Here is a 17,413-nt window from a genome sequence, read left to right on the forward strand (position 1 = left end):
TCAATACAGATAAGACTATACTTAAGAATAAGGGATTCAAAACATAGTTCATGTAACCACCATATTATTAAAAAGGCTATTTGTTAAAATAATTTAACTTTGGAATAGTCAGAGGTGATTTAAATATGGCAAAGCAGATCTTTTAACAGTCCGTACTTAGAGTTTAATACCCCAAAACTCACTTTAAGTGTAATGTTTTAATAAGACTAAATAAAGACTTTTTATTTACAGCTTTTTTGTCAGTATATAGCAAGCTCTTAACATAAACAAAGAGATGGAGAATCAGTTTACTGGTCCATTGCAAGTTTTATTAGATCTGATTAAAGCCTTCTTTTAGGTCTTGTTGTGTAGTAATGTCTAATAAATAGTAGTGTAATGTCTAATAAATGCAGTCTTTGTTCTTTAATAATGTCTTCATAAACAAGGCATAGGGCAGTAGTAATGCAACTAAATGAACTAAACGAAATGGACCATTCTTCAATTAAAATGTACAAAAGAGAAAATCAATCATTTACCCTCAATGCACTGCTTATTATGAGTGGACTGATCAATGTGCTTTTAATTTTCATTCTAAGAACCACACTATACCTTGCAGAATGTTAACCAATGTTTAGCCCAGATTCCTCATTTTAATTTACAGCTCTTTTTATTTGTATGTACCGATTTTAAATACAAGAGTGTATTGCCCATTTGTCTTTGTTGAAGGTGTATAACCTTGTCATTAATTTGTTGTGAACAGACATTAAACATGACCCATAGTACATCAGCCCCCAAAAAGTATCATTTTGTAAAGCAATTTATCACTGTAATAGCTTTCATGCTGCAGTGGTAAAACATAAATGTATTATTCTGTACACATAGATGATACACATTTTCTAGTTTTATTTATAAAATGAAAACTGAAAAGCCATTATAACATTGATAACTATCGTAGGGTAGTGTTCCTCAAACAATACATAACACATACTTTTCTCATGAAAATGTAATCTATCTGATTTATATGTTTGGGAAAAACAGAGCAGTGTTGCTTTTGGAGTAAAAGTTATCATTTTAAAGATTTTTGCTGTATTGCTCTATACATAATTGGACTGTAAATTAGATTTAAAATTTAAAAAAAAGATTTTTCACTGAGAGGCAGTTGTTCTTGTACAGTTTATTATTATTATTTTTTTAGTTAGATATTTTATATCTTCATATAAATATAGTTTTAACAAAAGATTTGATCAGTTGTGCCCAATTACTAGAGTTAAAATTATTCTGCTCATATTGTTGCATGGAAGTATTGCATTGCTGATCAAATACACATTGAAAACATTCAATGTGGATGGCTTGTTGTTTCAGAGAAGACACTTGAATCTATACTGAATGAGCTTTCTTTCAAAACCTTCAATGGTGAATGTGTCCTTTATTTCTGCTCATTCATTCATTCACTTATTCTCTGAATCCATTTGCTCTAAAATAGAGCTGCAGGGCTTTTTACCCCCAATAATGTAAAATTGACCTGGAAGTAAATAATTCCCTTCTTTTTTATGCTTTTCAGTCATGCAGTAAACAGAAACAAATGCATCAGAAAAGCATTGTGGCTTGTGTTAGTAGCTATTGGTAGATGGATCTCTGTCTGCAGTCCACTTCTGACACATTTATTTCTGTGTATTTTTTCGTAGTTTTTAACGTCTAGAAGTTTATTCAATCACACATTTTATACTGAAACTTAAAAATATCATTTTATTTAACCTACTTGTATTATTTGTATTATTACTTATTTCTGTGTTTGAGATGTCATTTTATCCCATTTCCAAACTACTAATAGTAGTAGGGTGTTGTACCATGTTAGCCATTATGAATGTAGTGAGAAGTCAAGCAAAATGGGACCTTTTATTTGCTAACTAAAAAGATTACAATATGCAAGCTTTCGAGGCAACTCAGGTCCCTCCTTCATACCAAGGAACCCAGAAGTGGTGCAGTTAACTTAGTACCATTTACACTGGTGTGTGTGTCCATCATAAAATAGAAGTTTGAGCAACACTAATTAGATTAAAAAGAAAACCCCAAGAGTAAAAAGGTTGTTATTGGATTTTCTTATGAAGAAAAAGGGGTGAAAGGCAATTTAATTAAATGATATAAAAAAAGTTTGAAAGAAAAAAAGATAAGCAGTTAAACAACAACCTCTGGTCAACTAACCGATGGTTCATGTTCTGTCGCTAAATAGCAGGTATAATATGTGCCATGCTGCTCATTGATCATATGCCGAATGCTTAGTTTTCTTTTTTCATTCTTTAGTATTTAAAAATTCTTCTAAAAAGAAGAAAATCTGTCAAGAAAACACACTATATGCAGTCTACACAATGCAACATTACACAGTACATAAGTATTACAATGATAAAGCTTCAAAGCTTGCCAATGACATTAGATTTTTAGTAGAAAAGCATGGAACCATATTTTAATTTCAAACTTTTACTTAGTAATATTAAGAATGCTATTCTTATATTTTTCAACTATAAGATACACTAAAATCTGTAAGTACCGTTTAAATAGTGAGAGTAAAAATAAGAGTTAATGCAAAATAAGCTTTCTTCTCATGATGCCCATATTTCCAGGAATTCATATAGAGTTTGTTAACGGTTTTGTGCTTTTTTCACTTGGTATACCGAAGTACTTGTTATTTTACAAATTCCTAATGTCTGTTAGTCTGTTATGAAGACTACTCAAGGGATCAAATTACTATTGTTGTCAAAGTGCAAGGTAAATGCACTTATTGGTTTCTATTTTTTTTTTTTATATGGTGGCACAGTTGCTAGCATTGCCCCCCTCACAGGCCCAGCATTCTGAGATTTAATCTCTCACACCAGCTGTCTCAGTGGTGTTTGTACATTCTCCATACATCTGTACAGTTTTAATCCAGTCACTCTGTTTTTTACATTTCCTTCCAGAAAGATGTGTGTGTGTGTGTGTGTGTGTGTGTGTGTGTGTGCGTGTGTGTGTGTGTGTGTGTGTGTTAGGATGAACGATGATTCTGAATTGGCCCAAGGTAAACATGCATAAGTGGACACTGTGATGGGCTACACCCTGCCTTTTGTCCAGTGATGCCAGGGTTGGCCACCAACTCTAAATTGAATTCAACGGTCTTGAGAATGTTATTTTAATTTTGTTTAAACATACACTAAATACACTGGTATGAAGAATGTTCATTTGGGCAAAAGCTTTCTATTAATCTTTTCCCTTTTATATTCTGGACAGAATGTACAGAAGGACATCAAACATGGTTGGATTAAGCTACCCTCCATCTGTCATTGCTGTGCTAAAGGTATTACTACATTTAAATTCATTTTTATAGACCTTCATATATACTCTGGGAGGAGTATGTAGCCCAATTAACTAATCAATAAAGCTTAATTTATTTTGTTGAAATGGTTTTTTGTCATTAATTTCATGCATTGGTTTAAAAAAGAGAGAGAGAGAGTGAAGAGTGGAAAGATGCAGATATATTCATGTTGCAGTTCTTCAGGCCTCTAGAAAACACAAAGAGTTGCGGTTACGGCATGGAAATGCTCCTTACAGTTGAGCCTGAAGGGATTCTTGGACCAGGTTAGACCATGTACACAGAGTTGTTAAAGCAGAGGTTGATGAAGGCTCACATAATGAAACGGAGAAAATAGCCAGAGTAAAGAAGAGGTGGTGAATAGAAAGGTAGGTTATGACTGTTAGTCAGAAAGACCGTTGGTCCAGGTCAGATGGTCTAGGGCTTTTTTTTTTCTTCTCATCTGCAATGCAATGTTAATTGTTAATGATAATATCTCCTTTCAGGCTTACTTTGGTTTTCTAGGTCTTATTTGGGTTCAATTCTGTTTGGGAAGCTCCAAAAGCCAATAGAATATAGTTACTACAAAAGTAGTGCAGAAGTTATCACTGAAGCCATCCATCAATTAATGAAGAAAATATTCTTTCCTTAATCATTTATTGTACTAGATATCTTTGAAAGAGTTATGAAGACAATACGTAACTGTGTAAATGTTCTCTGTTAGCATTTTAATAATGTTCAACTCGGCTGCTGTACAGCTGTGATTCCCCACTCAGATACAGTGATATAAATACTCCGAGTGGTGCAGTGAGTGTAATATGGAAAAAGATGATCCGCTGTGGCAATCCCTAATGGGAGCAGCTGAAAGGAGAAGAAGAAGGTGCAGTGAGAGTAACAACGCTAAAGCAGATATTGTATTTAGAATAGTTTGACTATTCTGTGGACCATTATATTGTTACAGGTTAATTACAATCAGATGCATTAAACTAATAAACAGTATGTGGTTAATTTCAGTGTATTTATAAAGCTGTGTCAGGGATGTGGATCTAAAAAAGAAAGGGAAACCACACTGGAACAGTAGCAATGCTTTGACGCTGGGTGCTGCCAGTCTGCAAAACAGAGCGGAGACCTTGCGTACGCCAGGGTATGCGCTACTGTGGAAATGTGCATGGCTTTACGCCAAGTTTAGGTTTTATACATCGCGATTTGAATGTGGAAACATTCATACGAAACATTTTTGTGCGTACGCACCGTTTATACATGAGGCCCCAGGTTCCCAGACTTGGGATTCAGGGCAATGCCCTGCAACTGGATTAGGGATTTCCTAGCTGATAGAACCCAGAAAGTGTAGCTTGGTAGCATTATTTTCTTTACACTGATCCTCACCACAGGCACTCGACTGACCCCACTGTTATACTCCTTTTCATGTTTGATTGTATGGCTTTACACAGCTTCAAATCCATTAATGCATTTGATGATTCCTTCATTGTAGGCCTGGTATTCTTATAGAAGAGAGATTTCCCTTATGATTCAGTGGTACAAGTGCAATTATCTTTGCCTTAAACCAAGGAGCTGGTCAACTGAGGACAGTCACAGTGTCTACGTCTGCGGATGCATGGTGCAGCTTACAGCCAGTGCATTCATATAACTTCTGGGTATGGCACCTGTTCAGCTCATGAATGCACAGTACTAAAGAGGTTATTTTGAAGATGGCACAAACTATTACTGGCACACTGCGCCCTTCTTTCCAGGTGCCTCATTTATAAAGCTTGTGTACGCTCAAAAAGTCTTGAAATGTGTGCACACAACTTTTCAAACAAACATCGTGATTTATAAAAGAAAACTTGACATGAGAACATTTGTATATTTACATCAGTTCTTACATAAAAAAGGAATATACAGCAGTCTTCAGTTCTCCTAACGTACTCATATTGCAATAAGGACATTTAGTGAGAATGAAGTTCCTTTTGTTAACCATAATTAGTTATGTTACATTAATCCAGAAGTCATCCAAGATGTGACTGGCAGACATCATGTCAACCTGTGATTCATTTATTTTGAGGTAAATTAGCTTTGACAAACATGATGGTACTGTACAAAGTGGCTGACTTGTTGATATGGTAACTGGCTGAACCATCAATGTTTCATTTGGGCTGTACTATTTATTGCAACAGCAATCACGTCATTATGTATGCCAGGTGATAGTGGCTACATGCTCTGTGCCTTACACTTTTCAAGTTCCCCAGAGCGCAGAGCAGAGGTGCTATAATGCTGTACATGATCTTGCACTCTCAGTTGCGGAACACAACCAGATACTCTTGAATGCAGCTGGCAGAATCTCAACATATCGGGAGGGAGAGGCTGCTCTCTGTATGAAGTCGATTAGCATGCTCCATACATGGATGTTTCAGGGCGGCATTCAAGAGGCGCTCACACAGGCATATTTACAAGGTGATTGTGATTTATAAATGGTAAATTGTGTAGAAATGTGCATATGGCAGGTTTTATAAATCTGATTTTTTTTTTCTTTTTTGGCATTTGCATATTTCCACGCTTGAATCCACACAAAGTTTTATAAATTAGGCTCCTGGACATTTACAGCACACACTGCCTTACAAACTCAAGTATTACTGAAGAACTCAGCCATCCTGCACAGTCTTTTTTTCCCACCTCTGTTTTAGCAAATGTAGATTCTAAAACTGTTTATATTGTGTATATACATTATACTGTTCACTGCTTTCAAAGTATGATGTTTAGAGTTGGGGTAACATGTTACTGTAATCTAATTACATTTCCCAGTAACAAAGTAGTGAAACACATTATGGTATACTGTAAATTCTTGTAATCACATTATAGTTACTAACCTTAACTAGAATTGCATTACTTGAACACATAATAGAAATAATATATGAAAGTCATAAATGTCTTTGAAGGGCAAAAACTCTATTTCACATAGCATTCAGGGGAGCAAATATGGCTACACAGTCCGTGTTCCCTGTCCCATTTGCACTGCTCAGGCCAAGTACTTTTTATCCATCCATCCATCCATTTTCCAATCCGCTGAATCCAAACACATGGGTCTGCTGGAGCCAATCCCAGCCAACACAGGGCAGGAACCAATCCCGGGCAGGGTGCCAACCCACCGCAGGACACACACCCACACACCAAGCACACACTAGGGCCAATTTAGAATCGCCAATCCACCTAACCTGCATCTCTATGGACTGTGGGAGGAAACCGGAGCGCCCGGAGGAAACCCACGCAGACACGGGGAGAACATGCAAACTCCACGCAGGGAGGACCCGGGAAGCGAACCCAGGTCCCCAGGTCTCCCAACTGCGAGGCAGCAGCGCTACCCACTGTGCCACCGTGCCGCCAGTACTTTTTATGTAGTAGTGAAATACACTGAGTCTTAACACATTTAATTCAAGACTGCATTGAAGTCAACATTCTAAAGAAAAAGATTGTGAATTTTACTTGGAGAGCTAATGACTTTTCAGTCTTACATTGAAAAGAAAACAACAGAGAGAATATCTTCGTCTTCTTTCGGCTGCTCCGGGTTGCCACAGCGAATCATATTTTATAATTAAATGTATGCTAGCTATGTTAGTATTTTTGTTCTTTGCGATATACAACATCAAGATTACAGAGCTTGGAAGGAATTAGATTAACAGATGTAAAGTTTTTTATGACCAATTAAATGAAAACAATATAAGCATTGTGCAGCAAAATATAGTTACAATTTGTTACATGCAGCTTGATTATTTTTTATTCCACCCATTTACCATTACCACAAAAATGAGGTAAAAATTCTTTGTAGTTGTTAGTGGATGTAAGATAGATAATTACAAAATCTAAATACTGTCTTTTAGATAGCCACATGCCTTTTTGATAGTATAAACGTCATTGTGATATTGAAGACATTATTGTCAGCGGTTATAAGGAGAGATACAAGTAAGAATTTCATTGTACCTTGTACACAATGCACTACATACACATGATAATAAACTTGACTTGACATGGGGACATGGGTGAATTTTTTGACTTACATAAAAAAACACCATATATTATTGACGTCATCTGCCCAAAAAGTGATCCTGTCTTCCGGTCATTCCACTACCAATAATTTTTCCTGACTGAATGTTTGCAGGTGTCTGAATTATTAAATCAATTTTAAATTATTAGGAGTTATTGTTTTTTAGTCATTGTTTTTGTGAACAATGTACTTCTATGTGTGTTTCATATGTTTGAAATCACAAAGTGCCAATACAAAACATGTTCAAGTAATTTACTTTTTAACTGCTGAATTCGTATTCACTGTTATTGGCTTTTCCTCTCTTATTAAAATAGTGAAAAAACAGTATATTTGACAGTTGGGTGTCAAAAAAAATTGACCACTTACATGACAAGTTGACTGTGAAACACAGCATGTGAAAATGACTGAAACTGTGCCACTAGAGACAACACCCAATCATGTAAACCAGTGATTCTTAACCTTTTTTGAGTCACAGACCCCTTTAAGAATCTAAGGAAAGCTATGGACCCCCTTCTCCAGAAATATTCACATAAACACAACTTTGCGTACAATAAATATAATGTACTTTATTTATCAAGATTTGATGGTCTCATACATATATGACATAAAATATTATTAAACTTTTAAGTAAACAATCTAAAAAAATCACTTTTTTATGCAAAAAGTAATGGCCACTTATTATAACTATGAAATACAATCCTCTTGTGCAGATTAAAACAAGTCCACTACTACTACGTTTTCTACTACAACTATTACTACTACTACTACATCTACATTACTTTATTTCAAAGAGAAGGTTGTGCTTGTTTGCTTTGAATAAGAATAATAAACTGTGGAGTGATCTTCGACAAGGTAACACACATATCATCTTTGACATCCAATCTATTTTGACTTTTCGTTTTGATAGAAACAAGCGCTGAAAACCCTGATTCACAAATTAATAAGCACGACAGAAAGTCTGACAAAAAGACATCGACAGATAGGGAGACGGACAAACTGACTGTTGAACAAATCTTCATTGACAGACAGACAAGCAGATACACACAGAGTCTGACTGGTTTTATTTTTCTCATGAGTATGTAACTCATGCATTAGGTTTAGGTGACATAAATACTTGCAAGAAAGATAATACACGAGAAAAATAACGGCAAGACGTGTAACATGTGAGAAAAATCACGTGAGAAAGTTCACTCGAGAGAAATCAACAGTACCGGGCTGTGTACTGAATTTAAATGTTAATTTTTATCTGACACTCACGGACCTCCTGAAACCCATCCATGGACCCACTAGGGGCCCACAGGCCTCAGGTTAAGAACCCCTGATCTAAAGGATCACTCTAAGAATACTATGCAGTAGTCCACAGCATGGAGCAGGGCTGGATGTTTGTGACTTGCAGTTACAGTCACAGTCATTCTCACAGCAGGTGCTACATTACAGAAAACTTGTCATGTGGTTTGCTCATATGAATTCACATAATATCATTAAAGTTCAAGCACCTGAAATTAGACTGAAAGGACTTTTTCTCAATTAACATACCCCTCACACAAAGAGCTTGGTAAGTTGGATAAAAACCAAACGTTTGGCCTTTGTGTTTTGCTGGGCTGGCTTATGTCCTTTGGCTTTCATGGCACATTATTGGCCATACTAGTGTGACAATGGTTGCAGGAATTAATATGAGGACATAAGTATACTGTGACAAGTTGTCCCACTACTAACATCAGTCCTTTCCACCATGGGCACTCTCCATGGATTATTGTGTGATCAACCAGAGTGGCTTTCAATGCAATAAATAAATAATGACTAATTAATTTATGTGGCAGCAATTTCAAAATACTAAAGCAGGAGATATGGATAATTACTGTATAAATCTTTTTAACTTCTCTTTAAACACAAGGATTAACAGTAGAATTATATCAATTTCTGAAATGACATATTTCTTAAGTTTAGAAGAGATAGTTAAATACTGTAAAATGACTTTTTCAGTTTCACTTTTTGGATAAAGTTCTTTTCAACTTGGATGTGTAATAAGTTTTCTACAAATTTAAAACTGATAACATTAATGCTTGTCTATGTATTTATTTTTGTATGTATTTATTTTTTTATTTTTCAGCATGTTGACAAGTGGTCTTTTGATGTCTTTGCACTTAATGATGCAAGTGGAGACCATGCATTAAAGTTCATTTTTTATGAACTTCTTACAAGATATGATTTAATTAATCGTTTTAAGGTAAGTCTGAATTTTGACTTTTGAACAAATCTTCACTCTCCCGAAATAAGCATGCTAACCACATTATTAATTTTCTTTTTCTTCCTTGTGGTGTTGACATTAAGACTTTGTGACAATACATGTATAACAAACATTATGCAGTAAAAGTCATTACATTTTATAGACTCCATGTTAAAACTATATTTTAAACATCATTGTCTTGTATGAAAATGAGAAGAACTTATGAAGTAATTACTCAAAAGTGTGAAAATAGTGAAAAAGTTAGAAATGGTTTATCATTTCCAATGAGGTGAGGTTAACAATGTTTGCCAGGCTTTTCTTCAAACGGATAATTAAATTTTTCCAAAGTATATTTAAAAAGTCTGAATTAGCATAAACTGCCCTAATTCCTGATGCCCTAAGGTAGCTTTCCACAGGAAAAAGCTGCTGGAGCAGATGGAGCCAGTCCTTGAATTCTTAAGTCCTGTGCTGATCAACATTGTTATGTCCTCTGTCAATTATTTAGTCTGCACCTAATGCTTCAAAAGTGCCACTACTGTGGAAAATATCCTGCATTGTTCCTGTTCCAAACAAGGCAGGCACATCTTCACCTAATAACTACAGACAAGTGTCAATTATGTCTCACGTCATGAAGACCTTTGAGAGGCTGGTCCTGGACTATATAAGTTCTTTTGTGATAGGCAAACTACGGTGGTCTATTGGACAAAGTGTGAAGTGGAGGATGCAATTATCTGTCTGCTCCATAAGGATTATTCTCACCTGGACAAAGCTGGCTGTACTGCGAGAATGATGTTTTTTGATTTCTCCAGTGCCTTCAATACCATCCAGCCATGCCTGTTAAGAAGTAAACTCAGAGATATGCAGGTGGATGAACCTATGTGGCCTGGATAATGGGCTATGTGTCGGGCTGACTGCAGTTTCTGAGACTGAAGGACTGTGTTTCTGATACGGATGTGAGCAACACTGGAGCACCATAAGGAACAGTCCTCTCTCCTTTTCTCTTTACACCTTAGACTATAAATATAACACTAGGTCATGTCACTTGCAGAAATTCTGAGATGTCTCTGCACTCATGTGGTGTATTGATAAAGTGGATGAGACAGGTAGAGTATATGAGTCAGGTAGAAAAGTTTGTTTCTTGGTGCAAAGACAATTGTCTGCATCTTAACCTCAGCAAAACAAAGGAACTGGTCATTGACTTTTGCCGCACCAAAGAGCCTCTATATCCAGTCATTATTCAAGGAGTGGAAATATAGGTGGTCCACTCCTACAAGTACCTGGATATCCACATTAATGACAGGTTGGACTGGTCTCAGAACACAGAGGAACTATATTAGAAAGGGCAGAGCAGGCTCTTTTTTCCTTAGGAGAGCGCATTCCTTTAATTTGGATAGTGACATTCTTCACATCTTCTATAACTCTGTGATGGCCAGTGTGATTTTCTATGCTGTAGTGTGCTAGGCTGGTAACATCACTTCAAGAGAGACCCACCTAATCAACAAGCTAATTAAAAGGGCAAACTCAGACATAGGATGCACTCTGGAGCCCATGGAGACAGTAGTGTAGACAGAATTTAAACTAAACTATTTACTGGGGACAAATATCTCTATCTATCTATCTATCTATCTATCTATCTATCTATCTATCTATCTATCTATCTATCTATCTATCTATCTATCTATCTGTCTGTCTGTCTGTCTGTCTGTCTGTCTGTCTGTCTGTCTGTCTGTCTGTCTGTCTGTCTGTCTTAATTCAAGGTGTACATAAAAAATGCAATTATCTATTTAATGAGGCAGAAGTATAAGATAAACAATTCTAGTTGTGTTAGATATTTGAGATATTAAAAAGTATGCTTCAATTTAAATGTTTAAATTCTAAATACTCTCAACTGTAATAGAAAAAAGCAAAAATAAAATCATATTTGTAATCACTTACCTTGAAATAGACTAAAAAGATACCCCTCTTGCTTATGTTTGAAATTTGTCATTTTTAACCTTCAGGGAATAGGTCTTATGGGGCTATAACCACTGGTAAAGAATCAAATATGAAAAAATATTGTCATATTTGTGATCATCAATCTTGAAATAACTTGTGTCAACATTCCACATGTCTATATTACCAATCCCCATTTTTTGAAGCTTTGTGAAACGGAGTAACTTTGACCCCTAGTATCCCAATGGAGGTGAAATTCTTGGAGGTGGTTGATGTGGAATGCATAACTTCATGTCCTTCCTATCATTTTGACCTAAAACAAATACTGATTTACTCTTTATCACATGGGTGTAATTTCTTCCATACAGCATTGTCCAAACATAGCCTAAAATGATGGTAGATTGACAAAAATAGTTGGGAAATCTATAACTAAACACCTAAATACAGTAAGTCAAAATGTTTGTAATTTGTGGGGGTTTTCTTGTACTGGGTGATTCAGGAAGTGCCGGATAAACAAAATTGAAGTGATTTCAAAGCTGCCATCATTTCCCCACAATGTTATAGAAACACGTTAGCAAACTTCCAAAGGAGTGAGATGAGATGTCATACTAACACTGTATTCTACATTATCACATTACAATGTTCTTTACACACTAAACTTCCATCAGGAGTTTTTAAAGGGTAAAAGCTTGCTATAATGTCATATGTGTTGGATAAATAAAGGACTGTTTTAATCCAATAAAGTTTAAGTAACACATGTCCCTTAGAAGCAGGTACTTAAAGGTACATGTCACAAATGGTATCCAGTCGTAAGCAATTTTTTTTAACAACCAAGAAAAATGTTTGCATAACCCAATTTAGACTATATTTCACTCAGCCTGAAGAACAATCTATTCTAGGGTTGATTTCCATTCGTTACCTGAAAATCTAACTATCCATTTTCTATTCTATTTTTATTATCATCTCAGTTGACTGTCTCTCAGAGATGGAGCTTATGCCAGCAGTACTGAGTGCTAGGTGAAATCAATTTTGAACAGGTTGTTAGTTTGTCACATAAATACACACACACATCAGTTAAAATGACACACAAGTCTTCGGGATGTGGGTGAAAAACAGGAGTACATGGATTTAAAACCATTTAGACACAAACAACGACAACACTCAGGCTGAAAGTAGAATCCATTGTCTTGGTGGAGATAGGTAGCAGCATTAATTACTATGCCCAACATCTGTTTGTATCCCTTTTGCATAATCTTAGTCTAGTAGTGTGAACTAACATGTCAATTGTGAGAGATGGTACCAAGCACAGATCTTTATAATTATGCTTTTTGAAAAACTGAAGGCACGAATCCTTTAGGTTCCCCAAAATGTAAAATAAAAAAAGTTTGGCATTCAGTTTGCATTATGAATCAAAAATTCAACCTACAAATTTATAGTTTGATCGATCTGATTTTTTTTTAAATTGTCAGAGTGAGAAAACATGACTGCTGTACTAATTTGTGTGCTTATTATACAAATACAAGGAAATAAGTACTTTGATTTTTCTAATTCTCCAGTAATAACCTTTCACATATATTACTCTGTAAACAATTTTTAAATGCGCCTTTTAAATGTTATGTACCATTAGGCTAAATATGCAGATACTCTTTGAAGTGGCAATGCACCAAATGGCTCTTTTAATCTCTGTGAGCCTTTTCAGGTTACAGACATTGCTCTCATGAGTGATCATTAATAAACACTGTGGGCCAATAAGACACCTCTGAATGCAGTTGCACTTATTAATAGCTTACTTTGCACAGCCCTAAAATATTGCTACATTTACTGCTGTGTATTGTTTACAGCTAAAAATTAAATAAAGAAGTTTTTAATATAAAAAGAAACACAGATGAATCACTATTTGCATATTTTAAGATTAAAACTTATAATCTAAATGTTATAAAGATATGTAATTTGACATTAACAAGCATTTTTATTCAGTTTACCCCCACTCCATTATTTTACATTCAGTTTTTTAAACCATATAGTCATAGATATCAATAAATAAATTAATTAATTTTTTTATAGAACATTTTGGAATTTCACAAATTACAGGGTGCTTTATATAGCAAACTCTATTGAGTAATACAAGATAATAAGGGAGGTCAACCATCCTATTTCTGACATGGAATGTCACTCAACGATACTAAGCACAATGCAGGAGCCAGCCCTGGTTGTTTGATGGATGTCAGTCTTTCATAGGACACACTGCTACACTCATGCTAGGCCTACTTAAAGGACACACATGAACTTGAAGAAAAACCCCACAGATCAAGAATACCTGTCAAAATGCAAATAGAGAGTGACTGAACTGAGAATCAAAACTTGGTCCAGCTCTGTAACCTACTTGACAAGTTGACTCTGGAACACAGCATTTGAAAGTGACTGAAACTGTGCCACTAGAGACAACACCCAATCATCTAAAAGGTTATTTGCTTTTTGAATAATTTAAAACATGTAAAGACTTGATTAATATGCAAAACAGACAAGGCACATGTTTTAATTTATAATTTGAGGTTATGAACATTCTCTCTCTAAAACTACCATTACCACTCTCATTAATACATAATATAATGTTTCTTTCTCTTTCACTATAAATTTATTCTTTCTCAACATTCTGAGAGGTAACTAGGCCTGAAATAAACTTGCTTCTGTATTTTTCAAAGAAAACAGGTTAATTTCTACCTCATTCTTGAAATATTGATTATCAGTGTTGGCTCAGTTAGTAATAATACATTTGAAGATGGAGTTCTGCTTAAATTTTATAGACTGCACCACAAAATTACAAGTGTTAAATTAATAATTAAAATGTATATATGGAATTGTTGTTTCCATGTGTACACTTTTAAGGATTACTTTAACACTGTTGAGTTTGCCATGTAGTATTATACTATTTAACTGCTGATAAATAAATCAAAATGTTTGAATAAGGTAAAATATTTATAATCGATTAATCAATTTACTTATATATGCAAATATAATTTTTTTAATCCTCAGTCACTTACCTTATGTCACAGTATCTTTCCAAAGTCTTTATGGGACAGGTGACAATAAAATTTAGGAATAAGGAAATGTCTGGATGACTAAAGGCACATTACATTGACACTAAATGTTCTTGTCTGCCTGTTTGATTGTGCTATATTACTTATTTTATGAGTCTGAGATTCTTGTAAAAAGTAAATGTTTTTTAAGGATAAGCACTGTTCATAAGATGTTTTTCTATTCTGCTTGCTTTGGTGATAGGGCAGCCTACACAATTTTTTTTTTTCATTGAGTCATCATAATTGCAATAAACACTTTTATTCATCAGTATTTAAAAGTAAGTGGTTGTATATTTTGTTTGAGTAAGCAGTTACTGTAGATTGCAACAAGAAAATGCAATCAATGACTACCCTTGGATTAAACAGACCTAAATGTTCTAGGAATTAGTGTCTAGGTTACCCATACCGGTCACAAAATACCTAAGTTGTATGCATTGAAAGTTCACTTTCTGTGTATTTGGCACTTGCTTAACATTCACCATTATCACACTCATTACATACCACAGATACGTTTTTGTCAAAAGTCGCACCACTTGTCTATTACATGGTTCTTACTGGCCCTAATTAATCTGTGAAAAAAGCTGTCTAAGCAGTTTTGGGATATGCCTGTCTAAACGTATTGCTGTTATGAAAACTGCAGACGTTACTAAAAGACAGTTTTGACTTTTGAAGGGCAGACTGGCATTTTTTCAGTGAAAATTCAGGTCTGTTGTCTCCCAAACAACTTTTTTTTTCATATGTTAGTAAAATTAATTTTTCAATATTATGATGTGCCATTGATATCCTTGTGTTTTAAATGTTATTAAAATGCATTCAAATGCTATTTCTTTTGCAATAGTCACTCATCTTTTTTTCAAACCAACTTTGTTAGTCTATTCTCTTTCTTGATCTTTGGCTATATTATCATGTTTGTAAGCATTAATTTAACAATTACACATTTGTGCTCACAAGTATCTGCAGTGTACACTTATGACAGTGACAAATGTCAGATGTCTCTGTGTTTTGTGTTCATTAACAAGATAAAAAAACACAAATACACTGTCATTGAACCTGTTTAAATGTTAAATTAAAATGCGTTCTTGTTAAAACATCATATACTTAATCTTTTTCTTTTCTTTCAGATTTTCTCTGGTAAAACCTAATACTTAAACACACACGTAATATTGGTACAATATGTGCTGTATCTTTGCTGCTTACATATCAGTATCATTATTGGTCTAAAAAGTCCATATCACTTAGGCCTTTCTTAATTATTTTTTTAAAAAGGCAGAAGGATTACATGCAAACATCAGACCCACAATAACAAAAGAAAAGTTTCTTTATCTTTAAAAATGTATTTTAGAAATTCAAAATAAAGTAGTACAAAATGTAAGGCAAGGAAGAAGAAACAAAAGTATGTTTTGTTTTTTCCCCGAAGTAAACAAATCCTATATTACAAAACAACATGAAAAATCCAAGAAATCCAAAAACCAAAACAAGAAGCACAAAACCAGAAACCCAAATATACAGATGCAATGCCAAAGCTTCATTACAAACTGAAGCTACTTCTTTTATACTGCTGGGGAAATCCCATATCTGCAAACCAGGTTGCCATGCATCCATGGGCTCCACTTTAAGGAGACAAGCCAGATAACTAAAACTAAAGTATACAGTATTAACACAAAATGGTAAAAACAGAATATAACATAAATACAACAAAAACAGAATTAATAACAATATATACAAAATACATTTATAAAATGACTAAAATATTACATAAGCAATAAATATGCTTGAGCATATGAGACCCTGGCTAGAACACAATAGCAAATATCAAAGCTGGAAAAAAAGCATTACTTAAAAATCCTTAACCAAAGCCAAAAAAAGAAAAGTAGCAAAAACTTTTAAACAAAAAGGCACAAAAACTGTAAACAAACAGAATCAAATGAACAAAGGGGAGCAGAAGAACTCTACACATGGCTGTGTAATGATACTGTATCTGGACATTAGAAGTTTTATAGACCTCAGGTAATTCTGTAATGACCTAATGGCAGCACCCTAAGACAATTAACTAATAAGGGGTTTAACTCCAGAAAATAAGAGAATTAACAGAACTAACAAGAGTAATTGAAAGACAATTAACTATTAAAATAACAGAAACAAACTGTATTATTGTAGAATTTTGCCTTAATATAGTTATTTTATAACGCCCCAGATGTGCAAGCTTATCTGCATGTGGACAGCTGCTGTAAGCAAAGAAACTTACTAGCTTAGCATAAGCAGACCGAACTGTTAAACTACACCTGCGGCAATCACCAAAGCAAGTGCTCTTATCACTATACCTTGAATATATTATTAGAAAAAGACTTGTGTGTTCATTATGTTGCTTTGCCTACACTAGAGTATTGTTGACTGCTGCTTTATTGAGCCCAACATGTACAGCTTTACCTACACGTGGACAGCTGCCTTAAGCAGTGACTAGCTAGCTGTTCACAAGCAGACCAAATGGTTGTCTTCAGACCTAAGCTACACCTGTGCCAATCACCAAACAGGTGTCCACTCACCATGTTGCTTTTAACTGAAGGGGTCTCTTCTCAGCTGATAACCCCAGTAGAAATATGGCAATCACCCATGCCAAGTGATCTTAACTATATACCCTGACCTAATCAAACAGTAAATTAATATTATTATAAAGCAATGTTAACAAAAACATAATAAAAACGATGGTAGCAAAATTAGTAAATATATTTGAAAAGAGACTTTAAAGGTTAAGAAATGAATTGAAAATACTTATGCAGAAAATTAAGGTGATGCAAGATAAGTCTTTCAAAGTCTGGGGGCCGAGTTGTTTCAGACTGGTGTTC

General features: G+C 34.7%; 1 protein-coding gene across 4 annotated transcripts in view; it reads left to right on the forward strand.

Moving 5' to 3' along the window:
- The window catches only part of LOC114653083 (dual specificity calcium/calmodulin-dependent 3',5'-cyclic nucleotide phosphodiesterase 1C-like), a 930,233-nt gene that overhangs the window by 667,119 nt on the left and 245,701 nt on the right, over nucleotides 1–17,413 (forward strand). For all 4 annotated transcript variants that reach the window (XM_051929365.1, XM_051929364.1, XM_051929366.1 and 1 more), the window contains 2 exons: nucleotides 3,238–3,304; nucleotides 9,445–9,561. In XM_051929365.1, the coding sequence (XP_051785325.1) occupies nucleotides 3,238–3,304; nucleotides 9,445–9,561 (184 nt within the window). The remainder of the gene's footprint in view (nucleotides 1–3,237; nucleotides 3,305–9,444; nucleotides 9,562–17,413) is intronic.

The sequence above is a fragment of the Erpetoichthys calabaricus genome, chromosome 6 (assembly GCF_900747795.2).
Source record: "Erpetoichthys calabaricus chromosome 6, fErpCal1.3, whole genome shotgun sequence".
Classification (NCBI taxonomy): Eukaryota; Metazoa; Chordata; class Cladistia; order Polypteriformes; family Polypteridae; genus Erpetoichthys; species Erpetoichthys calabaricus.